The sequence below is a fragment of the Arctopsyche grandis genome, chromosome 9 (genome assembly GCF_051622035.1).
Source record: "Arctopsyche grandis isolate Sample6627 chromosome 9, ASM5162203v2, whole genome shotgun sequence".
In the NCBI taxonomy this organism is placed as follows: Eukaryota; Metazoa; Arthropoda; class Insecta; order Trichoptera; family Hydropsychidae; genus Arctopsyche; species Arctopsyche grandis.
The window spans coordinates 19,922,480-19,949,630 of NC_135363.1; the positions used below are offsets into that span (position 1 = coordinate 19,922,480).

At 37.0% G+C, this 27,151-nt stretch overlaps 3 protein-coding genes across 6 annotated transcripts in view; 1 reads left to right on the top strand and 2 right to left on the bottom strand.

The window, feature by feature from the left end:
• The window catches only part of LOC143917467 (death-associated inhibitor of apoptosis 1-like), a 20,104-nt gene extending 7,215 nt beyond the window's left edge, over positions 1–12,889 (bottom strand). Inside the window, exon 1 of one of the 3 annotated variants that reach the window (XM_077439042.1) lies at positions 12,623–12,889. The gene's annotated coding sequence lies outside the window, so the exon portion shown is untranslated. Of the gene's footprint in view, positions 1–3,686; positions 4,681–8,021; positions 8,298–12,622 lie in introns of those variants that run through there. The other 2 variants (XM_077439041.1, XM_077439044.1) reach the window with 2 other exon arrangements.
• Positions 12,890–15,733: 2,844 nt separating this feature from the next.
• LOC143917468 (putative inhibitor of apoptosis) lies at positions 15,734–20,338 on the bottom strand. The gene is made up of 8 exons (XM_077439046.1): positions 20,085–20,338; positions 18,372–18,574; positions 18,080–18,296; positions 17,344–17,493; positions 17,086–17,266; positions 16,778–17,003; positions 16,320–16,623; positions 15,734–16,243 (listed from the first exon to the last, which is right to left on the bottom strand). The coding sequence occupies exons 1-8, from the start codon at positions 20,193–20,195 to the stop codon at positions 16,121–16,123; spliced, it is 1,515 nt and encodes a 504-aa protein (XP_077295172.1). The 5' UTR covers positions 20,196–20,338; the 3' UTR covers positions 15,734–16,120.
• A 2,070-nt stretch (positions 20,339–22,408) lies between these two features.
• Positions 22,409–25,153, top strand: Acat1 (Acetyl-CoA acetyltransferase 1). 2 transcript variants are annotated; one of them, XM_077439047.1, is made up of 5 exons: positions 22,422–22,516; positions 22,968–23,034; positions 23,114–23,305; positions 23,381–24,399; positions 24,762–25,153. In XM_077439047.1, the coding sequence occupies exons 2-5, from the start codon at positions 23,008–23,010 to the stop codon at positions 25,039–25,041; spliced, it is 1,518 nt and encodes a 505-aa protein (XP_077295173.1). In that variant the 5' UTR covers positions 22,422–22,516; positions 22,968–23,007; the 3' UTR covers positions 25,042–25,153. The 2 variants fall into 2 exon arrangements, with proteins under 2 accessions (XP_077295174.1, XP_077295173.1); XM_077439048.1 differs by lacking the exon at positions 24,762–25,153 and having other exon boundaries at positions 22,409–22,516; positions 23,381–24,719.
• The last annotated feature ends 1,998 nt before the right edge of the window (positions 25,154–27,151 follow it).

Here is a 27,151-nt window from a genome sequence, read left to right on the forward strand (position 1 = left end):
TACTCTTCTAACAATGTTCTAATATAACAGTTGAGTTTTGACAGCTTTGGTGTTTTTACGAATGCTTTAGAATTCAATAATGCATTAATTTTTGATAGGTATTACGAATAAAGGTAATGAGTGCCGGTATTACGATAACAAGAATGTGACTTTCCAACTTAATTTACTAGTCGAATGACGTTTTCACGAAGACCTAACCAGGTACCTACTTATAGATGAACTGTATTTTCAGTTGCAATAAATTTTGACCAGTTGGAATGTAATTCGCCATATGTATCAACTTGCGTGGGTTAGGCGGAATATATTTCAACTAGTCAAAATATATTACAACTGTTAGATACAATTCAAATGTAACATAGAAATAAATAAATAGAAAGCGGATTCGACAAATAGAAGACTGAATCAATTTGAAAAAAAAAACACCCGTCAATAACACTTCAACGTGCACATCAAAACATACCGAATGCAGATATGGGTCATACGGTCTCGTCTTGTTTACGACAGGGCAAGAACTCCAAACCCACACAAATACAGAATTCGACAGGAAGGTTGACGAACTCTGAAAATATTAAAGAATCGCTAAAAATAGCGTGAAAGTCTTTTATTTTTGGTACGCCACTGCGTGTATATATAGTGATTATTTATTTCGACTCGGTCTCACGACTCGTGAAACAGAACGGCCGCGAGAACTTTTTGTCCGTGACACATACAAACACCATACCCGAGTACATAAACATATGTGCACACATACATACATACTACGCCACGCACAAAGTTTAATTCGATTTGACATTCGCAGTAAACAAAGTGCTAGAAGTAAACAACAAAAAGCGCACAGCGTGAAGTCCCAGAATGAGATACTACACATTAGTGTGTAGTACACTACTTACGATTAAACGGGCGAATCAAAGGAGTGAGAACACGGAGAAAAACTTGGGAATTTTACGACTCGACTATGATTTTTACATGGAGAAACTATGGGAATCGTGATTCACGAGTTACTGAACACAATATTATCGGTATAAAACATCAGTGCATGAGGGAAAACCGCGCTTTAACAGGATATCCACAGTTACATACAAACAGTACAGGATGTGTTCACATTTACATTGAATATGAACTATTCACACAAAAAAAAAATAATCTAATCTATAATTTGGAAAGAGACTTTGTATGTATCCTTGGTCGTCGTCCGTAGATCGGTGACGTCATCGAACACGTGATTCGTTTTTTTTTTTTTCGATCCATGGGCGCCGATTTGTTTTTTTCGATTCAATGGATTCACCCCCGCGGGGGCGCAAGGCGAGTAGTTTCATGGGGCCCCGCCAGGGGCGCCACAAGGGGCGCAGCCCCGTGGGGCCCCGAAGGGGGCCCGGGGGCCCCAGCCTCATGGGGCGCAGCCCCATGGGGCTCAAAAGGGGGCGCAGCTTTATGGGGCACAGCCTTATCGGCCGCAGCCTTATGGGGCGCAACCTTATGGGGCGCTGTCTTATGGGGCGCAGCCTTAGGGGCGCAGCCTTATGGGGCGCCGCCTTATGGGGCGCTGCCTTATGGGGCGCCGCCTTATGGAGCTTAGCCACATGGGGCCCCGAAGGGGGCGCAGGGGGGCGGAGCCTCATGGGGCGCAGCCCCATGGGGCCCCGAAGGGGGCGCAGGGGGGCGCCGCCTTATGGGGCGCTGCCTTATGGGGCGCCGCCTTATGGGGCGCAGCCTTATGGGGCGCTGTCTTATGGGGCGCTGTCTTATGGGGCGCCGCCATATGGGGCGCCGCCTTATGGGGCGCTGCCTTATGGGGCGCCGCCTTATGGAGCTTAGCCGCATGGGGCCCCGAAGGGGGCGCAGCCTCATGGGGCAAAGCCCCATGGGGCGCAGCCTTATGAGGCGAAGCCCTAAACGGCAACTGATCATGGGGGCGAAGCCCTTGACGGCATTTAATCATGGGGGCGCGGAGGGGCGAAGCCCTAATAGGCATTAACTAAGGGGGGCGAAGCCCTAGGCGGCATTTAATCATGAGGGTGCGGAGGGGCGAAGCCCCAAAAGGCATTAGTTTAGGGGGGCGAAGCCCTAAACGGCATTTAATAATGGGGGCGCGGAGGGGCGAAGCCCTAAAAGGCACTAACTAAGGGGGGCGAAGCCCTAAACGGCATTTAATAATGGGGGCGCGGAGGGGCGAAGCCCTAAAAGGCAACTGATAATGGGGGCGAAGCCCTAGACGGCAATTAACCATGGGGACGTGGAGGGGCGAAGCCCTTATCGGCAACTGATCATGGGGGCGAAGCCCTAGACGGCAATTAACCATGGGGACGTGGAGGGGCGAAGCCCTAAAAGGCAACTGATCATGGGGGCGAAGCCCTAGACGGCATTTAACCATGGGGACGTGGAGGGGCGAAGCCCTTATTGGCAACTGATCATGGGGGCGAAGCCCTAGACGGCATTTAATCATGAGGGTGCGGAGGGGCGAAGCCCCAAAAGGCATTAGTTAAGGGGGGCGAAGCCCTAAACGGCAGTTAATCATGGGGGCGCGGAGGGGCGAAGCCCTAAAAGGCAACTGATCATGGGGGCGAAGCCCTAAACGGCAATTGCTCATGGGGCGTGGAGGGGCGAAGCCCTAGAAGGCAAAGGCTCACGGGGGTGCCGAGGGCGAAGACGTGGAAGGCAAAAAAAAATTTTTTTTGATTTTTTTTTTTTGATTTTTTTAAATTTTTTTTTTTGATTTTTTTTTTGATTTTTTTTTATTTTTTTTTTATTTTTTTTTTAATTTTTTTTTTAAATTTTTTTTTTTATTTTTAAATTTTTTTTTTTTTTTTAATTAAATTAGCTTAGTCATGTTTAAGCGGTTTATATTATAAACACTGAGCGAAGCCGGGTAATACAGCTAGTAGAATATATTATTTTAATAACATGTGGTAGATTTCCTATTCAACGACATTGAAACGAGTTTTTAAAACGAAAACTTAAGTTGAAATCTAAAACATATTTTAAGCAAAGCAAGTCTATAATAAAAACGAACGCTAATTACTAATTAAAATTCACGAATAATAATCACATCCGCATTTAATATTTTCCATAGTCGAAATTCATTTAAGTTTTAATTGAAAACATAACATTTAAACGAATGAAAAACAATTGAATGACACTATTTTTAAATTTGATTTTTTGCAAGCAAAACAAAAACTGAACATTTTAAAAACCACGAAAATTATATTCTTTTGTTTTTAGTTTGATATTATTGTGTGTGAGCAGTATTTCCGCACTCCTCACACGCATGCAACTATAGACTGTGCGATAGAGATACATATGATGAGCCGACACACATAAACAAATTAATTTGTTTTTAATATCTTCAAAACTTCAATATTATTTCCTAATATAAAATTCACGATTGATTCACAAAACTGCGGCCATTTATAAGAATTGGAGAAAGTAATGATTTAAATTATCCAAGCAAAAACCTTGGAAGACTTAAAACGATATACTAAAACACCGCGAAACTAAGTTTGAAACCACGAAATTGAGACAAACATATAAAGTAATACACACACAGCAGAAATTACTCCTACAGCACGCTGGAATTTAATAATCGCGGAAAAAACAACACAATATATGCTCCGACATGTAAACGTAAACAAAGCACTTATATACTAAAGGAGAGAGTGATTATATTATAGAAATCCAACAAAATATACCTTCAGTCGAATGGAGACACTACGATCGGCCAAAACGGCGAATGGAATAATACTGAGCTAGCTAAATGAGTGCGCCGCAGTCATCATCATCACCATGGTCACAAAATTTCGGCAGTCGAGCGGCAACCGGCCTTGGGCGAGGAGCGTAACGAACATACGCCAGATTGAATCTTCGTTCGAGGTCCAAAAAGGCTCATGATTCATCACAACGACCGAAATAAAAAAAACGAGGATCGAAATTCTCCCGTCATGTCGCTGCGGCCGGGGACGAGAATGGAGATGCACGCGCGAGCAGGGAAGAGAAGAAGCACCGGATGCAGTAATTCGGGGGGGGGGGTAGTGTTGAAAAAATATATATCGATAATAATGGGGAACAGCTGTAGCCCGTAAACATCCGGCGAACGAGCAGCTGCTGTCTACGACAGCTGCACTTGCAAGGGAGGTACATTCCCCTTCCCCTATATATCGTATTCCAGGCACGCGCCTTCCCATCTAGATTCTAGAACGAACTCCTACATGCGGGGACCATATAAAAAAACGGACAGGTTTATTCAAATGACAAAGCCGAAATATATACAAAAATAAATTGAAAAAGTAATAATAATAAAAATGAATAATACGCATCGAAACATCGGTGACTGGAAAAATGCACTCTCGAGACATCCAAACCTTCAAAGATGCACAAAAAGGCGTCAAGGGGTATTTGGATGTTAACCAAAAGTGCTAACCTATTTTTTGTGGAATTTTATTGTGTAAGTTCTAAATTATCACTTCTCGAAACTGTACTACTATTCAGTGCAATATAGTGCATCTTTCCTGGAACAGAAACATCAGAGGCCAAGCGAAATTTTCTAAAAAATGGATAACAAGCGTTTCGTTTCACATTAAATTTCACTTGGGGCGAAAACACATCGAGAAGCAGGCACACGGCGCTTATTTTTTATTTATACAGGTATACACCCATTTTTTGTATCAACACAGCATTGTACTATTCAAAGCCAATTGCAAACATTGATCATCATAAAGACATCTACGGACAAATTTTTAGCAGCATTTTAAATAGCAGCAAATTATGAGATGCTGTAAACACAAATTTTACAAGAATATAAGTCAGGATTGTCAATTTGTTGGAACCGTTTCCAATGAAATCAGATAAATTGGCAAACTTTGAAAGAAAACGGTCGACCTAGGAGCCACCTATCCAAGGTATGACCAACAACAAAGCCAATGATATAACCCGTGACCACACAATCGAAAGCATTACATGCTTGCCACTGATCTGGTTTTGCACATGTAAAAAAACACGATAGCATGCATAATCTTTCCTGCGGCACCCAGCCCCAAAAATCACCCCCTGGAGTTTTTTCGGTGATATTTAAACCATATATTAACAGTGATTTTCATAGTTGAAGAAATGTAAGAGACACTCGTCGAAATAATAAGGTCGTACGAATTAACAAAGACCCGAGGACTAAAAAAAAGCGCGTGCCTGTAAGTGTTTTCGCCCTTATTATCCTCGCTATACAAATTAAAACTTAAAAATTTTGATGAAAACAGAGAACAATATAGAGAAGAGCGAGTAAAGCATGGTCTTAATTAGCGTGGCTTTTAACTTGCACTCAGCTCGCCCACATACATCCCTGCTTGCGTGCGCGCGAGCAGTATAAATAAGTTATTTCAAGGTCGAGACCCATTTCATTACTACTATTATACCAGAATTAGGGGATGTGAAAAGTTGGACAAAATCACTAGTCTAGTTTTTGAAAAAAAAAATATACAAAATTGGCTCGTTTAATTTTAGGTATGTGTAGGACATGCAAAACAAAATATTTTACCCGGTCAAATGCCAAAGTGTTGAGATGAGATCTAATGCGAGAATGGTAGTAGTTGACAACAACGAGGAAAATGATCGCCATGTCGATCGATGTATGCACAATGTGTACGACGAGTCCTGGAGCTCAGGATGGACTGCCTCATTCAGGCCAGATTGGAGTGGGATGATTTGTTTTCACGGAGGCTGAAAATGACACGATGGGTCATTTGCGCAGGACGACGAGACGATTTCCCGGGCGATGGACATCCTTTCCATTTATATATATCTCATCCATATTTATACTCCTTTATAAATTTCGGCAATTGGATATAATAAAATTGGTTTCTATCGTGCAAGCACTGACTTGCTATATAACTTGGATCCCGTAATAAAAAATCTGAGATTATCCACGGCAAGAAACTCGTCGAACAACACCTGTCTGTATAAAAAAAAATCCACCTTCTTTCTACAAATGAGAAATTTATTCAAATTAAATTATTTTTTATTACAATTTTATTATTTTTGCAGGAATTGGAAACAGTCAATTGAGTAGAAAAAGTTTTGCAAGCACTTTACTTTGCGATAGTCATATCATTTCCTTATTTAGTATACATACATATAATGCATGACATGTACACATTGAATGATACGTCCAATATCATATGTATGTAAATATATACAAGTCGTTTTTGTAAACAACTGCAAATTGACAATCGGACTTCGTTTTGCAAAAAGGATTCAATCCTCGTGAGTAATGTTTTGGCAACTGCATCTTCATGAATTTTGTGCAGAATGAAAGCGAATTTTTGCTTTTAAATTTAGCATTCGAAGTTTGACTCATTAAGTTTTCGACCAAAATATAGCAAAAAAATTTGATAAAGCGATATGTATGAATGAACAAATATCTACGTTTCAATTACAGTCGTACTATTTTAAGTATCTAAATAACTTTCGGAAAACACTAACTGTATTTACCCGAAAATGATGCTGTTTCTCTAAAAATACTTCTGCCCTGTGAGCAATACTCCAGAAGATGCTGAGTCAGCTCCAATATAATTATTCCTATTGTATGGAATTTCACTGGCGTCTGCACCAGCAGGGCCAGCTCAAAGGTTCAGCAGACTAGGCAAGTGCCTAGCCGCGCCACAGTCAAGGGGCGCTGCGAGACGCCCCCATTTTTATTTTTTTGAGTATTAAATTTAAAAAAATAATTTGGCTTTCTTTGAATTAATAAAACATTTTATATTCAACTCAATTTTTCTACTCGAAGTAAAAATAATGATTGTAAAATATTATAATTTGCGAGGAACGCAGAAAGTTGACTGTCAAATATCAACGACTCGCGAACTTGTAAAACAATAAACTGTCGTCGGTACAAATGGTAATTTGGCATTGTATTTTACATAAAATACAATGCCAAATAAATATGTATATATATCAGGGATGGATTTACTTCAAGAAATTAAATATCTTAACCAATCATATTCGAATGAAGAAATGTCAGTCTATAAAATTCTTCAATTCATTGTTGAATATAAATTAATCTCTTCATTGGCGAATTTTTATTTTATTCCTTTTTATACATCTATTTTGAATAAAAATTGTAAATTTAATTTTGTTTTTTTTTCTTAATAAGTTTTTCTTTAACATAAAATTTCAATAAATTTATTGTTTAAAGTTTTAAGGGGGGGAGAGGGGGCGCTGAAACCAATCTGCCTAGGGGTGCCATATACCAGAGCATCGCAACGTGAGTGCCCCGGCCCCTTTTGTACCGTGGGCACCACTTTGATCTAACGCGAGAAAACCGACGTTAGTTAAAGTTTTGTCACATACGTATATGTAGGGACTAGCTAGCGACTGCCGATTAAGTACATATGTATCGAGTCGTAAACAATGTGTGCCGCGAATATCAAGAGGTTGCGTGGCTCTGCCATTTATCCTCGGACTGGGCCTGTGCACCAGTAATAATATAAACGTACTCCTCTCTTTCCTTACACAAGTTAAACCTTAAATATACTGATCATTTAAGACTTTTTAATAAAAAAAAAAAAACATACTATTCGCAAACATGCCTTTATAGTAAGTACACTGAGAGAAAAAAAAAAAAAGAGAAAATACATTGAGCAATTCATACACAGACGACAGAGAGAAGGGAAAGCGTCGAGAAATCGGACCAACTTGCAAACCGAACTACGTACTACGAAGACCGCGGTAAAAGCGAACAGAGCAAAACGACGGGACGAGATAAAAGCGAACATAAAGAGCGGAAACGAGCCAAGACAGGCTTTGTCCGAAGAGGTGGACACACAATACCCAATGCCAAACGTAGTCTGATGAGTGGATGACGTCACCGCTCGCTCCATACGCGGGACGCTGGGGGAACACAGAAAAGGAGGAGGAGGATGAGGAGGGAAAAAACATCTGCCATCTATGATATATTTTGTCGCGTAAATACCGTGGGTACCAATGTACCCACCCAGTAACGCACTCGTCCGTCGATAATTAACTACGACTCGACATACCCAATCAGAGCTGATGAGAGCTCAATCGATCCGAGAGGACACCCACGCCTGGGTTTCGCGTCGCCCACACTCGATGGCACATTTTTGATTACTGCATGTATAATATATGTCTATAATATCTGCGAAATTTGTATCGTGCGTAGTATTTTCTAGCTCGGGCCATATCTGGGCGGTAAAGCAATAAAGGTGTGCAAACAAGACAACTGCGTAAAATAAAAAAGATGTCGCAATTAAAAATGTGAACACCTTTTTATTTACTATGTGGTGACTCTGACTGGTTTGAGTCGTTTCAAAACGTGCCAAGTGATGTGTTTAATTACTAAATTTTAGACATAATTTTATATCATACATATCGGCGATATGCAAAATTGAAAATATTACGGAAAACGTAAAATTGATGCATATTATATGTCATGTAGTATTATTAAGTTATTGTCGATGACTTCATTAAGGAAAAATAATTCTAAAGATGATAATTTATAAAAAAAATAACATTTTTACATACCTCCTTTACGTTTTTTACATACATATTTTCCTGTCATTTTCAATTTTGTAAAATGTATGTATGTATACAGTCAACCCTCCTATAACGCGCTGGATCATTTTAGTAAAAAAGGTGTATGAAAGGTGAGAAAAAAAAGTGAACATATTTAAGGTCGTTACATTGTGTATCATGTTTTCTTACAATTACATTTTATTTTGTAATTTATATTTTCCCATGATGCCATTACGGGTTTTCCCTGAGCTACACCTTTGGTATTAAACTTGTACATATATAAATTATCATATATATAATAGCGGCATTCTTTGTGTCTGTGTTTGTCTGCGATAACGTTCGCCGTAGTAGTTACGATTCGACATATGTACGTCACAGTTAAAACACTGCCAATAAAACGTACGAATATAATAACGAATCAAGAAAAAACCTGTATATATACTGTTTGCTACCAATATTTCCTATAGGAAAATAGTATCACGAGCATTTAGCGCCATCTATTAAAAATTAATTTTTCTATTGTTTATATTTAGATAGGTAGGTAGTTTTTACTTATAATAGACCCTGAAATTTTCAAAGAAAAACAACCAAAACCACCCGTTATAAATTTGAAATCATATTCAAATAGTGAATTTCAACAATGAAATGAATTGCAAACTCTGGCAGGAAACGATCGACTTGAAGTCACAAATATCCAAGTCTGACCAGCAGCACTGTATAAATACTGCGAATAAATCCTCTTCAATCGAGTTCAACCTAAGGCCTGAACCCGAGAACCTCTCGATAGTTAGCATGAACACAATTACCGATCTATACTGCTGGTGTATACAAGTTACCACTCGTAAACAATTAATGATAAGCACGTGACCACACAGCTGCAGCAGTTTTGGCGCATACTGGCCGATTATTAGCATTAACGCAAACACCGAGCTATACTGTTGGCTACTTTTTAACCTTTTCTTTCTTATTTTTTCCGTTTTCTTACAGAATAGGTCTTGCGCGCTATAGTAGGGTTAACTACGTAAATAATACAGTTCTTGGAGAAGGAAATAAATGAAAGAAAAACAATATATATACTTGTGCAATCAGCGTATGTACAATTGAATGTACGCGTATAGTTTTGCCTCATGGACAACATTACTGAATATTCGACATTGCAACATCACGATTTCTTTTCAACAATACAAACAGCAAACTAGTATTTTTTTTTCAACAGAAAGAACATTACATTTCTGTTGTCAACTATGCAATTCACAATATAAGTTTGCAAAAAGATTCACGGAGTTAAAATACTACTCGTATAAATTGAATCTATTTTTGCAAGTCAATGGATTATTGACAAAAAGACCGAAAATAGCGATGACGGTGATACATTTTCAGCATTGACACATTCGAAAATCTAAAAGTCGAATCGTACTTTACATATGGCCTGTGATCCGGCAAACTTTAACAATTGAAAAATGCTAATTCTTTTTCGATTCAAAACTAAATTTAAGATTATTTTCAACGAAATGGAAACCAGTGTGCTACAGTACATATGTTAATGTTTAATTGTGTTCCGAGTACATCGGTGATTTTCCCCGCATATCTGCATAACTTTTGTAATAATATATGGACAAGTGCAGAGTAAGGTTGGGTTTGCAAATGTACACACATGAATCACGGGATATGTATGCAAAGACATCAATATTCATAATAAAGAAATGACACTTGAGTCATCGGTGATCAGAAATTCAGTAAATCGCTGACCACATCGGACACCACCTTCAAACAGTCACGTTTAATTAATTTTTAAGGCTGATATCTCAAGACTCAAATTAAAAAAAGATCAATTCAAAGGGAACGTTTATCAACAACAATCAGTTTATTATATGCTGGTATGTGATAGAAAAAAAAAACAAAGATAAATAAAAGATTTAATACTCGGAAATTTCGGAAAAAGAACAATATGACATAATCATTGATAAAATACATAGCACCATTGTTAAACAGCTATGTGAATTATTAAAGTAACATGACTTAATGGTGACAAAACAAATCAATAAATAATATTTATGTACGTACAGTATATTTACATATTACTCACATACGTACATAGTTCCATTATAATGTTTAATCAACTTAGTATGATGGAGTTTGAACCCTGAACTGAGTCTGCTTTTTTATATTAATGATAATTCATTATTATTTTTTTTAAATAATTTATATCGCACAAAAAAAGTTTAAAAATAAACAATTCACCACTGAACAGATGAAATGAAAGTACCACGTCCGGTGACTCTATACGACCAACTTTTGATACCTTATCATTGTTATGAATAATGCATATCAATAATTCAAATACAAAGTTTCATAACAATTCACAAACATATATAAATATATATATATATATATATATATATATATATATATATATATATATATATATATATATATATATATATTGTATTGTAGCTAGAGTCGATCGACTCCAATTCAGCATTGAACCAAGTAGATATAATGTGAGTTGCAAAAAGATTTAGCATAATCTTCACATTTGTTTGAACTTCTATGCAAATATGAAAACACTTTCAATTGTTTCGTTTCAAGTTTCCCAACCATATTCTGATATGTTTTAATTGGACGGATTATCTAACTACACTATCGATTAACTTAATGTCACTTTAGCAATCTCGGCAATAACACATGCTGAAGAATGTTGCTTATGTATATCAATCAATTCTGCTTTGTTTGATATAATTGCAAACCTCTTTTTGTATTAATTAATACATATATTGTACACAGTAATTGTTTAGTAGTTTATTTGTCAACATATGAGAAATATTTGATGTAAAAATGTTTGTTTAAACCGTAACATTCTCCGAAATCTCCACTATACATGATTAGACAATTATATAATAAAATTCAATCCAAAATCAATGAAGTGACGGTCAAAAGGATAAAATTTAATAATACTAACAATAACTTTTGATCTTGATAAGAGATGTAAAAAATGGAGTACAATGTTTATCAAACTTTCGAGTAAGTTGAACCCGGACTTTCGAGTTCATAATGTAATCATTCAGGTCAAGATTTTGGATTGAAATCAAACCATGCATTTGGAATATTGTAGGTCTCATTTGTAATATTGTAACATGTTTAGTCATCGTTCTCGTTAGTCAACGAGCTTTGTTATATATTTATTTATATAATAATTATTACTTGACGTTACAGATTTAACCAAACCATCAATTTCATACGTAAAATAAAAATAATATGAATTAACAATTTGAAAATTTTCGATTATTATCGTCTCTAAATAAAAATCTTGGTATATCAAAAGGGATTTTCTTAATTCAAAGCTAAACGAAATGAAATATAGAAAAAAAAATAAAAACAAACGAAGATTTAAATCTAAAATGATAAAAAATAAAACAAAAGAGTACATATTGTAAACAATAAAAAAAATGGCCACTCTTGTATCATTTTGTATATTTAACAGTGATTTTGTGAATTCTTCAAAGTTGTACTAAATCATTATACAAATACAAAATAGTCGAATTTTTATTGTAATAATTAATTTTATAATGTTTATATTTGCGATAAAAAGATGTGAATAAAATAACTATTAGATTTGAAAACAAATGAACGATGATTTGAATTTGGCGCATCGAGTGGGTGGTTGGCACCGCCGATCGGATACACGCTAGCGAGGCGCGCCTTCGCATATGGAAATTTGCACAAAACATTAACGCCGTACAAATCATCAATTCGCACACGGCCGCGATCATTCAAACGACGAAGTCAGAGTCGGTGGTGTCGGTGATGTCGTCGCCATCTGTCGGCCTACTTCGGCCATTTCCGGCCATTTCCGGCCCACACCCAGGCGGACACTCGACACTGTCGACTCGACGGCGAGCACGTGATCTCCACATTCATATTCATATTCACATTCGCGGAAACGGTGGTGTTTACTACGATCGTAGTACGAGACGCGATAAGAACGAGGCCAGTCGACGATGTCTGGTGGGGTGGGGTGGGGTGGAGTGGCACGTCGTGGGAGGGTTGACCAACAGTCTACAGTCTACAGTCTACACTAGACTGTTACCAGATGCTACACACTTACCTATTAGATGGCCGGCGAACCGCTCCCGAGCGATGCAAATTGTAAGAATAGCCCTCCACGATGGGATAATTAGGTTATTTATCCTATCCGCAAACGGGTCGTCCGAATGGTGTGGAATCGTGGACGAGCAGCCGTCGCTAACGAGACCAGCTGGCGAAGGGCTATCAGCGCCGTCGGGCTGCCAACATAGCGCCAGCCCCCATACACTGATCGATGCCACAACCGACCATAACACTCGCTTATTCGACCTCACACCGATTATGTTAGACTGCATTCAAATTTCATTCCGTATGAATTACTGAATTTGTTCACTCAAAAAAATACCCATAGTCATAGCGATGAATGATTAACGATTCCCTTTAAAAGAACATTTTTATTTTCTTTTCGAAAACAAAAATATTTTCTTAAATTTTGGTGCCGTGGAACACTTAGTTAGAAATAAATAAAAATAAACTTTGTAACTGAAAAGCAATTAGTGGGGGGGGGGGGGGGGCGGTAAGAATGCAACTACGGAATGGTTCTTTAACATAGGTCCACCTTACAGCACAACGTCTAGTTCATTACAGTCCATCTTACAGCACAAAAATGGTTTACAGGACAAGTACGCGCGCATGCATAATATTCATGGGAGGAGCTGGTGAAACCGTCTACTCCCACTCCTAATCTTAATTCTTTGGTGTGAGTTCATTTTTCGAGTTCATCAACTTAGAGTTCAACAACTATTTCGTTTGACAGGTGGAGTGAAATGATGCGGGATCTACCAATATGCTTGAACCGATTCGGTGATTATTCCACACAAAGCGATTTCGTACACGTGACTAAAATATCGATAACGGAATATCTAGCTCTCGAAAATTCCATCTATATAGAGAGTTATCTACGTGAACTATCATACTATGAGGGCGTATGGAGTGAAATGACAGAATTTTTGCTATGATGGGTAGTATGGAAGTAAAGCTCGGCAACCCAACATGGCCGAGTTGGTCCCAGCTCGAAGGATGGTGACCAAAACTCGATCATGTCGTAGGGCCGCTACAATACTAAGGACCTATACGCACTTGCAATTTTCTGTCGCGCGATCACTTAGTCGCAAAAATAGATTATACAGTTTTTAGTACGACTGCGCGCATATGTGACCAAATAATCACAGCCACTTTCGATGGTTTCTGTCGCGCAAGAAAATGATCGCGTGATCGAAAATAGTAAGTCGAGTGACAGATATACCGTATTCGTAATTTTTGTGGCAATGATTATCGTGTGCGCGATCGCAATGTGCGAAATAATCCATTTACCGCTTAAACCTGGGATGACAGCCCAGGCTCAAATATGGTTTGGGTCCTAACAAAATTATCGTTATTTTTAATAAGTGCCTTCCTTAAATTTCATTTCAAATTTTTCACTGTAGATGAAATTTTTTGTGAAAATATAGGATATTACAAAAAATTGAGGATTGAGCCGCAGAAATTTTTTGAAAACAATTATTTTTTGTTGTGAATTTCCCTTATACATACACACGTTTCCCTCATTTAAAATAATTGTTCTGTGGCGGCTCGCTTATACGACATGGTCGAGTTTGGTTGCCTTCCTGCGAGTGGGAACCAACTCGGCTGGGTTCGGAGAGCTGCTACTCACTCTGTCTTCAGCTGTCATATAATAAACACGTGCATTAACATGCCAGTCGTCTCATTCGTTCATCCCCCATACTGGTGACCCCCGACATCGAGCCACGCAGCCTCGATCAATTTCAACATGCCGCTCATCCCTGCCTCGCCGAGCCAGGCGGGAGAGCTACCAGCCGCACCCCCATCGCCATCAACACAGCACGCCGCGGCCCGCGGGTGACAATAAACGAGCAGACACGGCTACCTACCTACCGACGTCCAGCCACAACGTCGATGACAGGTGCTTTAAAAAATGGGGGAGCGAATGAGACGACGATCTTGACAGCTGGATGTGGAGTCATGCGCGATCCACTACACACAGAACGGTCATCCAGCACCACAAGACATACACCACCTCAGCACCATCATCATCATCAAGGCCCCGTCCGTCCCCACGAGCGTCGTCACGCCGAGACGGGCGGTAGCGCTACAACACCTCCACGAGCCACAACGACTCACAGTCCAGCTCGGAGTATCATCAACCACATCGATGCCCCTGCCGCCCCCGCCGCCCCACCAACCGACATCAGCCTCGGAAGAGCGGCGCCGCCGCAGCATCGCATCGCATCGGCGCGACCATCGGACCACCCACCGTCCTGCTCGCGACGTCACCGCCCTCGAATCTACCGACCATTCAGGGCGGTACACCTATGTACACAGCGGATGACCCACGTCAACATTTTTTTTCTCCCCACTCAATAATTTTTTTTTCTCTTTGTGTAACAATAATTTTTTTCTTTTGTAAAATTTGTTTCTTTGTAATTTTGGTATCGCTGATGCTGGGGGGGGAGTGATGTGGCGGCTCGCTTATACGACATGGTCGAGTTTGGTTGCCTTCCTGCGAGTGGGAACCAACTCGGCTGGGTTCGGAGAGCTGCTACTCACTCTGTCTTCAGCTGTCATATAATAAACACGTGCATTAACATGCCAGTCGACTCATTCGTTCATCCTCCATAGTTCATTGTAGATCACTCAAGGTGCTCACAAATGAACACAAGCATTTTTTCCGAAAGTATTGTTCTCATTTGGAGAGGTCATATTATGATAACGACTCACCGAAATTAGTTATTTTACTGTAACAAACGTAGAAATAATAGCACGGACAAACAGGAGGTGCACTATTCGGGTGCATTAGTAAATTCTTCATTTGAGAATGTACGTATCTCATATTTAGTAACATTTTTTACGCGACCTCTTCCTTTGTGGCGTGTGTGCATCGTACACTTTGCGCACGCCACACACCCACCAATCGATGGGGTATAAAAATGGCTATTGTTTAATATATGTCAGATGTAGGTAAAATCCAACATATTTATATAGACTAAATTATAAATTAATGTATATACCATCGATAATCATCGAGCCATTCACAGTTCATTAAACCGTGGGCCTTGGGTGTGCATTTAATTTAATGTTTGTACACCATCATATTGGACAAGGGAACAGAAATCACAATACGAAATGTAAACTTTATTTATTAATAGGTATAATTATGGTCTGTGATATCTATACTATACATATTATATTATACAATAACATGTTCTGGAATATGTTCCTGTATTTAATATTTTAAATAAATAATACAAATAGTAAATTAGAAAAAATCTCCTTAAACTTCCGTCATTGAGAATTGTATCTAATAATAAAGATAGTATAAGAAAAAAAATCTAACCAAGTTTCACAGCCTATTGGAAAATTTACAACATCCAAGAAATCTACACATATATATTTTTGTAAAAATTAAGTATTAATATAAAATGATTCAGAATAATAGTAAGTGTCGTTTATAACTACTTCACTATTATTCCTCGTCTATTCAAAATACGACCACTGTAGATTATGAAAGATATGTTCGAACAATCCCCTTGATGTTTCCTCTACAAATTGGACATTGAAGTAAGCCCGTAGCACAAGCAATACAGCTCACCAGATGACCGCATGGCAAGAATACGACGCTCACCTAGAAACAAAAAAAAATTACATTACTTTCAAATCTTAATAGTACAGAAACTCTCGTAACAAAAAAAAATAACTACCTCAGAATCTAAGCAAATTTTGCATGTCCTTGCATCCCTTAATAGCTTATTCTCTTGTGCTAAAGAAATAACACCAGATTCACTCAATGCAGCCTTTTGAAGGTCTTCAGGTGATATAATTAGATTCACATCAGCTTCAGATTCATTTTTTATTATTACATTTTCTGGAATCAGATCAGGTTCTTCCACATCGTCGCTTTCATCGTTTGATTCATTAATTACTTCTATATTTTCACGGGTTTCCGCAAATTCATCACGAACATGTCGGTTCCTCATTCCTGTATCCCAGATATTTATAGAAGTCCTAAAAATTTGTTACAATTTAATGTAAGTTTTAAAATAAAATATATAGAGTACATATATTTTCATTCATTCAGCAAAGGCGTGAATTTAGTAAGTGTATATTTGCAAAAACTCATGGTATACATAGTTAGAAACTGCAAATCAATTCTACTCACGGTGGGGGCGGGCGTGGTGCTTCGAGACTATCATCAGTCAGAGCAGAATTAATTATCATTCTTGTAACTTCATCTATGGCTGCATCATCAACAGGATAATGAGAAGAAGAAGAAGATGAAGCACACCAAGAATAAGATCTTAAAGCTGGCATACCAAAAGGAGTCTCGTTCACTTGTTCGTTGAGCGCTGCGTCAATTAAATTGGAAGCAGAATTGAATGGAATTCCTAAATTTAGAAAAAAAAATTAGCACATACATACATATGTACAATGTATTAAATTAGTTGCCATATAAAGAGTAGAACATACCAGTCCTTCGAAGCTTTATACGTATAGCTCTACGTATTCTATCTGGCTGCAAACCACAATTTAAAGCTACCATGGCACATGGGCTACCCATAAATTGTTCTACATCAGCTTCAGTCACAACAGGTGGTCTTACATTTCTTACGCTGGAATTGCCTACTCGTCTTTCTACAATTTGAGTCTCCTAAAATCATAAATTTGATAATTTTTTCAGTTCAAAGTTTTAATGCTATCATATAAATTTGAAAATAATGTACTAACAGTTCTACTATTCACACATTGATCAATGAAATCTCGTGTTTTGATCAAATTAAGAAATCCACATTCAGGAAGCCATTTGGCGTGTTCTGTCCATGGATCATCAGTTGGTTCCCAGTAACATAACACCACATCACAGTGAAAGCACCTCACCTAAAAAAATATATATTTTAATATAAAAATCCCAGATCTTTCCATGAACGGGAAGCGCTACATTTTTTGACTATTTTGAAATGAACTCTTAACTACTAAGAATCTTACTTGAGACCTTGATGGGATTCCTGTTTACAATAGCAATATGTATATTATTTTTATATGCTTTTATTAGATTTCTGAATGTGTGTCCATGGTGCAATGTTTATGAGCTGATTTTGCTCACCACTTCCACTCTTTTGATCGCTTTGATATTTTATAGACAAATGGAGATTAATTCTAATTTAAGTAAGCAAACGTGTCCGACATAATGCTAGAAGGATTTAATCATTATTAAAATCATCAGAATTGACTGTTAGATCGATATGATGACAGCTAGAAATGAGATGCGCCTGCACGCCACCCCTGCTTAAATTCACAGGTTACCTCATTGAACAGTTATAGCAGTTATTTTTTTCACACTATCTCATATAATTTGTCAATTGGTGTAACTTTATTATTTTTGTTCAAGTAACCTATCCCCTAGTATTGTTTTCATTCAGGTACTCATATAACCAACATTATGTATATAGATGTAAAAGTATACCTGATCATTAAGACCACTATAATAAAACCCTGCAGTGGCCAAAGATTCTGGTGTTTGTGGATGACTAGCGGGCCACGGTCCGTATGTATCCAATCGAGATTTAAATGTAGAATACTTGGGTTGAACAGGTGGTCTGTGACTTTGTATTCCCAACTCGGATATGTTGGTATGTCTCAAGAGATCATTATTGGCAAATTGAGATTCTGTGATCCGGCTCCTGAAAATAAATGTTAAAAAAAATGAGTATTTGTAAAATGGAGTATTTGTATATATAAATATATCAAATTAATACCTATACTTTTCAGCCACATCAATGGCGTATTGACAAGTAGGGAAATATCTTAGGTGCTCTGTAATGGGGCAATGACCGGCGGCCCAATTTTCAATTTCAACACTGCACCAAGCACACCTTACTTTATCGGTAGAATCTCCGTTAACTTCAGTAACAAAGTAAAATCCAGCTAAAGCCAGAGATTCCCGGGATACATCGTGGTGCTTTAACAAAAAATTATATAAAATTAATAAATTTGAGAGATACTATAAGATATATACATACATACATTAAATATTTTGAGAGATGATTATTAAAAACTTAATTCACTTATTCAATTGAAAACATATTTATATATTTCCTTATATTCATTTTATCACAAAAACATTGACTTCCAATTAACCAAAATTAATTTAATTTTAGGAAATTTAAAATTTACCATACATATGTATGTTAAATACACCATTAGTTGACATGATAAAAAAAGTATAATTCATTATTATTAATATTTATAGATTATATTCATAGAAACTATAACAAAATGAGAAAAAAATTAAGTGCAATGGTTTTGAACCAACGATTTTCACGGTTACGCGACAAATGGTTCACTTCCAAAAGGTTCAACGAAAAAATGTACCCGATAATTGGTGCACTGGCAGAATGTACCCGCGACAAAATCTTCACGCATCAAATGGTTCACTCGACAAAATGATCACGCAACAAAATGTCCACGGAAATAACGTTCAAGCGAAAAGATGTTCAAAAGTCCTAAATTTTCCTATTTTAATGGAAAAAGTAACTTTTTATTGTATAATATATATTTATCGCGGATTTCACTGAATTAGTTTAAATGTTAGGGGTTCTCAACCGTATCCAATATTTTCTTATTTAAATTGAAAAAATTACTTTTTAAGCGCCCGTCATTTATGCTAATTTAATAGCATCCGCGATGTATACGATAAAAAGTAAATTATTCATTTAAAATTAAGAAAATTTTGGAGACGGTTGAGAATCCCTGACATTTAAACTGATTCAGTGAAATCCGCGATAGATATATACAATACAATAAAAAGTTACTTTTTCCATTAAAATAGGAAAATTTAAGACTTTTGAACATTTTGTCGCTTGAAAGTTATTTCTGTAGACATTTTGTCGAGTGAACCAATTGTCGCGTGAACATCTTGTCGCGGGTACATTTTGTCAGTGCACTAATTGTCGGGTACATTTTGTCGTTGAACCTTTTGGAATTTAGTAATATTAACACAAATATCAACATACTAAGAAAAAAGACTGAGGCATTAAACAAAAGATATGTACTGAGATCTTTTCAATAGTTAGAAAATATACAAAAAATAATGTCAGTTCGCGAAATTAGCTAGTAAAAAGGTCAAAGACCAATACTCTAATGAACAACTGTAAGATACAGCTCCACATACATATGTACATCTTCATATGAAAATATGAGAGCATACCCAGCAGGAAGAAAAAAGAAAAGTGTCGACTAATGGCGCACTTACCCTTCAACTAACATAACATAAGCTCAAAGAACAACAAACTAATTGGTCAACCTCAACCAGCTGGTGAGGCAAGTCGAAATTGTACAATTTGACAAGTGGGATTCTACAATATGGTCGCGTGATTTTGATGCAAAATGATCGCAATCTCATTAAAAACAGCAGCGCGGCAAAGCGTTAAATCTAGGGGTAAATTATGGATATAATGTGATGTTCAGACGGGCCAATTGACGAAGGAGAGCAGCCGGAGTGAGTCGCTTCTGTAAATGTGATGCAACGTCTCCTCGATATCATCACTGACAGTCACAATATTGAATGGATTATCCTGCATCGTGAGCCGGAAACCAGAACCAGCTTGAGAACTAGCTCTAGCTCCAGACGAAGCCCGGGACCGACCTCGACAGCCGACGATCGACAATCGACAGGAGTGTCACTATGAAAACAGGCCGGCAACTCCACGATGAGCACTGGCTCACCTTCAACGCTGAGCATTTTCTTCCGTATCACAATTCCCCACCTTGATTATCATTATATTTTTACTCGAATTATTTAACAGCAACCGAACGAACCGATACAATTTTATAAAAATATTGTTTTGTCAATTTACTAAATAATTTTATTGACTTGGTGTAATATTATATGACTAGTGAATGTAATTAATAAGGGAAACACTAGAATCGTATGCCATGCAAAGACCCCTAGATTCACTTAGATCAAAATAATACACTATTGCCATTTGGCGGTATATTGAATTAAATATTTATAGATACATATGTCTATATTTTATATTAAAATATTGTGCTGCTATTTGTTGGAAGAAAATAAATGTGTATTGAAATGGTTCTAATGTGGATAAAACATTAAGTTGAGGTTTAACGATTGTAAATGATACAAAAGGAGCGTAGCGCGAATGAGTCGCTCGACTTCTTTAGAGTAGCTGGACAAACTGAGGAAGATATCCGCTGTGCGGATATTTAAATCGCCAGGCAGGTTATCAGAAAAAATCTTATTTAAACGTGTCGATTGGTTTATATCTAGCTGTTCCTGTTTTCCATGTGGATATTTGAAATCATCCAAGGTCTCGTGTAGAAGAGGGTAAACGGATTATCGCGCAAATTGCGATCGCGTGCACAGAAATCGTTGCCACAAAAATTGCGAATACGGAATATCTGGCACTCAAGTTTCAATCCTCGATCAACTCTCCTCGACGGTTCGGTCGAGGAGAGTTGTTACACGTGGCAGAAGATAAAATCAATAACCCAGGTCAACCTTGGTTATTGATTTTATACTCATAAAATGGCGTCGTCCACGCACACGGTATCTACACCCAGTGCCGGTCTTACACCCTATGGCACCCTCCTGCAATTTTTTCTAAGCGCCCCTAGAAAATTGTGACAAATTATTTTGTGACATTGTAAACGGAGATAAGACCCAGCCTCCCCCTAAAACCGGAACTATCTACACCCGATATTTACAAAATTTTCCATATCCAGTTCCCATATTGCTACCTGTGGTTGCTATTTAGGAACTGGTTATGGAAAATTTCGCAAATATCGGGTGTAGATACAGTATGTGTGGACGGGTTCGGTGATTACTGGTCACAAATTATTCATCACAAAGTCACTAAAATCTCTATAACGGAACATCTGGCAGCCGTCATCATATCCATCAAGTCCATCATACTAACGATAACTATCATAGTAACGAGAACTTGAGTGCCAAATATTGTGTATTCGCGATTTTCATGGCAAAAGTTGTCTTTGTGACCACCCCAATGTGACGAATAGTCCAATTACCGTGTGGACGACGCCAATGAGTCCAGTCTGAACAGATATTGGGCTATATAAAATACGGTAAACCAGTCACAGGACAACCGGTCGCTCTAGATCGGTCACACGTGATTACCCGTCACACTAAAACTGGTCACGAGAAAACTGGTCACACCCTAAAATCGGTCAATCAGTTTTCTCGTGACCGATTTTAGGGTGTGATCAGTTTTCTCGTGACCAGTTTTAGGGTGTGACCAGTTTTCGCGTAACCTGTTTTAGTGTGACGGGTGATCACGTGTGACCGATCTAAAGCGACCGGTTGTCCTGTGACCAGTTCACATTTGACTAGTAATCACCGAACCATAAAATACAATAGTCGTAATCAGAGTATATCTAAAAGGAAAAGGAATTGTACAATTTAATTAATTTTAAACGTCGTTCAGATATTTTATATACATATATAAAATGGTTCGGTGATTACTGGTCACAAATTACTCGTCACAAAGTCACTAAAATCTCTATAACGGAACATCTGGCAGCCGAAAAGTCCATCATACTAACGATAACTATCATAGTAACGAGAACGAATAGTCCAATTACCATATAAAACGGTGCTACAAACTTGGCATTCATAAACGGAAAAATTGGCTCGCACCGCTTAAATTAAAATAGAAATCAAGCGTGATAGGTATATTGTGAACAACATATCTTTGTCGCAGTGGTTTGAAAATACAAATTTGTATCATGATTTTTATGTATTTATCAACGTGGTCCATTCAACTATTATTTTACACTGGCAACTTGTACAACTATCTTTATCAAATGTCAGTCGTTTTTGTAGACGTGCGTTTGTGTGCTCAGTTGGTGTTCTAACATTTTTTCGGTGAAATGTTTTTTATATTATCTTTTTATATATAGAAATTCCAAATTATTATTACTATAAAATATAAAATTGTAAATTAATCTCCATTATATATTTTATTTATATATTTAAATGATAAATTACATTTCATATATTTATAACTAATTTCATTAAATAAATTCAAATCCATATGAGTATGAACAAAATGAGTATTTTGAATGTTTAATTTTCGAAAATATTTCACGATCATAATCACTGCTGTTTTGGACTTTGATCTTCTTAATTGAAAGTCACATTGCGTTCTATTATTCGATTGGGACGATTTAAATTTTTTATTCTGAATCATTACATATATTTAATTTATTATAATACTTGTAAAAAAACACCACCATATTTGATAACCCAAAGTTTTTTTCATAATTGATAAAAGGTATTTTTCATTTGCGATAATATTTACTGTTGTTATTTTTAGATTACTAATCTCGTGTCAACTAATTTTAAGCAAATACAAAATGGCATTAACTCAAGGATTGTCTAAGGTAAAATATAAACACGCTAAAAAAATGTTGTAATATTTATAAAATTTACTTAAATTTTTATTTTTTTAATGTTTTTCAGTTTTTTAACATCGGAACTAGACGCTATTCTAGTAAAGTAACGCTTAATGATGTCGTCATTGTATCGGCAGTTAGAACACCGATGGGATCTTTTTGTTCCTCTCTTTCAAGTCTGTCTTCCACTCAATTAGGTGCTATAGCTGTCCAAGCGTCCATCGAAAGGGCTGGTATTGCTAAAGATGAAGTGAAAGAAGTATGTTGTGTCATTCTAATGAAAAATAATCATTTTCTATAAACTAAATTCTATAATTAATGCAAATATTTTAAGGTTTTCCTTGGAAATGTCTGTTCCGGTGGAACCGGTCAAGCGCCCGCTCGTCAAGCGACCTTATTCGCTGATCTCCCTAAAAGCACAATTTGTACAACCGTCAATAAAGTATGCGCTTCTGGAATGAAATCGATAATGTTAGGCTCTCAAAGCTTGCAGTGCGGAGCCCAAGAAGTTATTTTAGCTGGAGGCATGGAGTCCATGTCGAATGTACCATATTATATGAAACGAGGATCTACACCTTATGGTGGCGTTCATTTGGTAGACGGTATCGTATTTGATGGGTTAACTGATGTTTACAATAAGTTTCACATGGGAAACTGCGCTGAGAACACAGCTAAGAAGCTAAACATTTCAAGACAGCAACAAGACGATTTTGCAATTTCAAGTTATAAAAGGAGTGCTGAAGCTTATAAAAATAATGCTTTCGCATCCGAAATAGTGCCGGTAAATGTACCGCAGAAGAGAGGCAAACCACCACTAATCATTATTGAAGATGAAGAATATAAGCGAGTTGATTTTGAAAAATTTTCAAAGTTAGCAACTGTGTTTCAAAAAGAAAACGGAACGGTGACAGCCGGTAATGCATCTACTTTGAATGACGGAGCTGCTGCACTGATTCTCATGACTGCCGATGCTGCTAAAAGGCTCAATTGTAAACCATTAGCAAGAGTCGTTGGATTTGAAGATGGCGCTTGTGAGCCTATCGATTTCCCCATTGCACCGGCTGTTGCCATTCCGAGGTTACTGAAAAAAACTGGAGTTGATAAAAGTGATGTCGCTCTATGGGAAATCAATGAAGCTTTCAGCGTCGTTGTTCTTGCAAATCAACAAATATTAGACATCGATCCGCAGAAGGTAAATGTACATGGAGGTGCAGTAAGCTTGGGTCATCCGATCGGCATGTCTGGTGCCAGGATTGTTGTGCATCTGGTTCATGCACTGAAACCAGGACAGAAGGGTGTCGCTTCCATATGCAACGGTGGTGGTGGTGCTTCGTCAATTATGATTGAAAAGTTGTAAGTTTGCTTTGTATCCGATGTACATATAATATTTTCGAATATTTAAGTGCATTTGTAAAGGCATTTATAAACTGGTGATCAGTCAGCTCTGACTATGTTCTATAACAACTTCATATCAGAAACTTCTTGCTACGGCTTACGACTGCTAGTTAATATATAAAAAATAATCTGTTTTATTTCAAAACTAATACTCATAGTTAGGGTTCCATTGTAACCGATCGCCTTAATCATTTGTTACTGGATTTTTTTAAATGAATTTTTTGTACTTGTTATAAATATTTATTTTTAAAAATAAAAAATGCATATATTTTTGAAGTATTCTTTTTTTTGTGTGCAAAAACCATATTTTTATTTTTCAGGAGAGATACTCCGATGCTGCAAAAACCCACCATGACATTATACACGAAAGATCCTTGTCCTTTGTGCGATATATTAAAGGACGAGCTAATTCCATATAAAGATAAATTTGAATTGAAGACCGTCGACATTATGGCGAGTGCAAATTTAAAATGGCTACGTTTGTACAGATATGAAATACCAGTGTTATTTTTTAACGGAGAATTCTTATGCAAACATAGATTAGACAAAAATATTTTGGAAATAAGGTTGAAAGAATATGAAGAGAACAAACAGTCGTAAATTTATGTTTTACCTCGAAACGTCATGAAGTAATAAATTAATTGTACCGTAAGTAGCTCAAAACAATACAGCGAATTGACAATAAATTTTAATGTTTTAAATTTTTTTACCATTCCTTTCTTTCTCTTACTGCATATATTAATGTAAATTCCATTATACATATGTGCAATAAACGGCACTTAATATTCACATCCTCTTCCTTTTAGACGGCGTATTTTGTGTTTACATTTAGGAAAATCGGAAGAATTTTAAATTTTGCATGACAACTCTAAAGGTCAAGACTTAAAATTTCAATAATATGCATATCAAATCCCCAGAATTAATGCAAAAGTATAATAAACAACAGCAAAAGCGAGAACAATATATATTTTAATCAGTTGGTATGAGAGAGACAAGACATTCACTTCTATGGGTTTTTAAATTTATTCTCGTCAGGGGTTGTGCAATTTTCACTTGAATATTAAAATTATAAAATTAACTCTATTGATTAATATTCGTTATCGCATAAATGACAAATAAAATAAATATAATTTTTTTGAAATTTAATATTGTATTATATTATTTATATCGGTCTCCGTGACGAGCCAGAATGTTAAATTACAGAAAACACAAATATCGGAAGGCAAAGATCGAAAGTCGAAAGATAAAAAAAGGGTGCATGGTAAACGGTACATACTCACTTAATTTGCGTGAGCAGGAGACAACAAGAACAAGAGGAACAGGCTTTTCCTCCCGTATTAATGTGCGTGCGCAGAATACGGGAGGAAAAGCCTGTTCCTCTTGTTCCTGTTGTATCCTGCTCGCCCAAAATAATGTGAGTATGTACCGTTTACCATGCACCCTTTTTTTTGATCTTTCGATTTTCGATCTTTGCCTTCCGATATTTGTGTTTTCTGTGATTTAACATTCTGGCTCGTCACGTAGACCCTATTTATATGTATGTATGTACCAGTGGCGTGCGGTGAAATTCTCTCTGTTTTTGTCACACAGCCTTACTTACGTGTGCGCGAACAGGATACAAGGGGACTCGGTATGACGTCACCTGTTCGACAAAAACAGGGAGAATTTCACAGCACGCCACTGGTATGTACATACATACATATATAAGTTTGAAAAAGTTTGTAATGATTTGATAAATAAGTCAACTGTAGTCAAAAGGTGCAATGAAAAATCAAGATAATAATATATTAATATTGTAGTGCTTCATTATGTACATATGTATATATTTGTGCGTATGCAAAGCATTACAATATTAAATTTCTTTCTACATTACTAGTTTGACTACATATTTACAGATTTAAATAGGTATCATCAAATGTAATTTAGATATTAAATTGATATAATTCCACCTTAATGAGCCATCACTCTTCAAGAATATCAAACGTATTATAGCCAGCAGCATAGCTCGGACGTTAAGCTTCTGCTTACCGTCAAGAAGGTGCCGGGTTCAATCCCTGAATGAAAATGAATTTTTCAGAGTATGCTGTTGGTCAGACCTGGATTTGTGACTCCAGGTTGATCGTTTCCTATCAGAGTTTGCCAATTTTCTCTGATTTCATTGTTGAAACGGTTCCCGGAAAAAAAATTGGCTAAAAATCCTTCCTACCTACTATGTCACCACTATTTGAAATTTGATTGATGTACAATAAAAATTTATGTACAATTCATAGATGTCTCGTTAATTTGCGAGTTTTTTCAGTGTCTCGCAATTCAACGACTTATAATAAAAATGCTGCATTTGTATTTGTAATTGGCCAGGAAGGCGCATTGGGATTTACCTTTAAGGCCTTCCTGGTATATATGTAAAAAAAAAAAATAATAATAATAAATTTATATGCTAAAACTTTTCGTTTTGGGACTAAATGGATATTCAATAAAGACTTCACAATGTACGTGAAATATTTATATAATGGCTTCACTGCAAATTCAAATGGGGAGAGGGTGCAATAGAAAAAAATATGTCTCTTGCAAAATGCTTATCTGTCTGCTATAATAAAAAATCTTTCTGCTATAAATCGTATTTAGCAATTGAAACATTATGTTCACAATACATCTTATATCTATTTTAATAGCTTCTGATCTACTGATCATTTTATATTTTACAATTTAA

What these genes read in the sequence shown, in the direction of transcription:
- LOC143917468 (XM_077439046.1), bottom strand. Translation starts at nt 20,195, where the DNA reads ATGCAGGATAATCCATTCAATATTGTGACTGTCAGTGATGATATCGAG. An exon ending in GATGTGGCTGAAAAGTATAG is followed by an intron (nt 18,297 to 18,371) that starts GTATTAATTTGA and finishes ATTTATTTTCAG; the next exon opens with GAGCCGGATCACAGAATCTC. An exon ending in TATAAAGCTTCGAAGGACTG is followed by an intron (nt 17,004 to 17,085) that starts GTATGTTCTACT and finishes TTCTAAATTTAG; the next exon opens with GAATTCCATTCAATTCTGCT.
- Acat1 (XM_077439047.1), top strand. Translation starts at nt 23,008, where the DNA reads ATGGCATTAACTCAAGGATTGTCTAAG. An exon ending in CTAAAGATGAAGTGAAAGAA is followed by an intron (nt 23,306 to 23,380) that starts GTATGTTGTGTC and finishes AAATATTTTAAG; the next exon opens with GTTTTCCTTGGAAATGTCTG. An exon ending in TCAATTATGATTGAAAAGTT is followed by an intron (nt 24,400 to 24,761) that starts GTAAGTTTGCTT and finishes TTTATTTTTCAG; the next exon opens with GAGAGATACTCCGATGCTGC.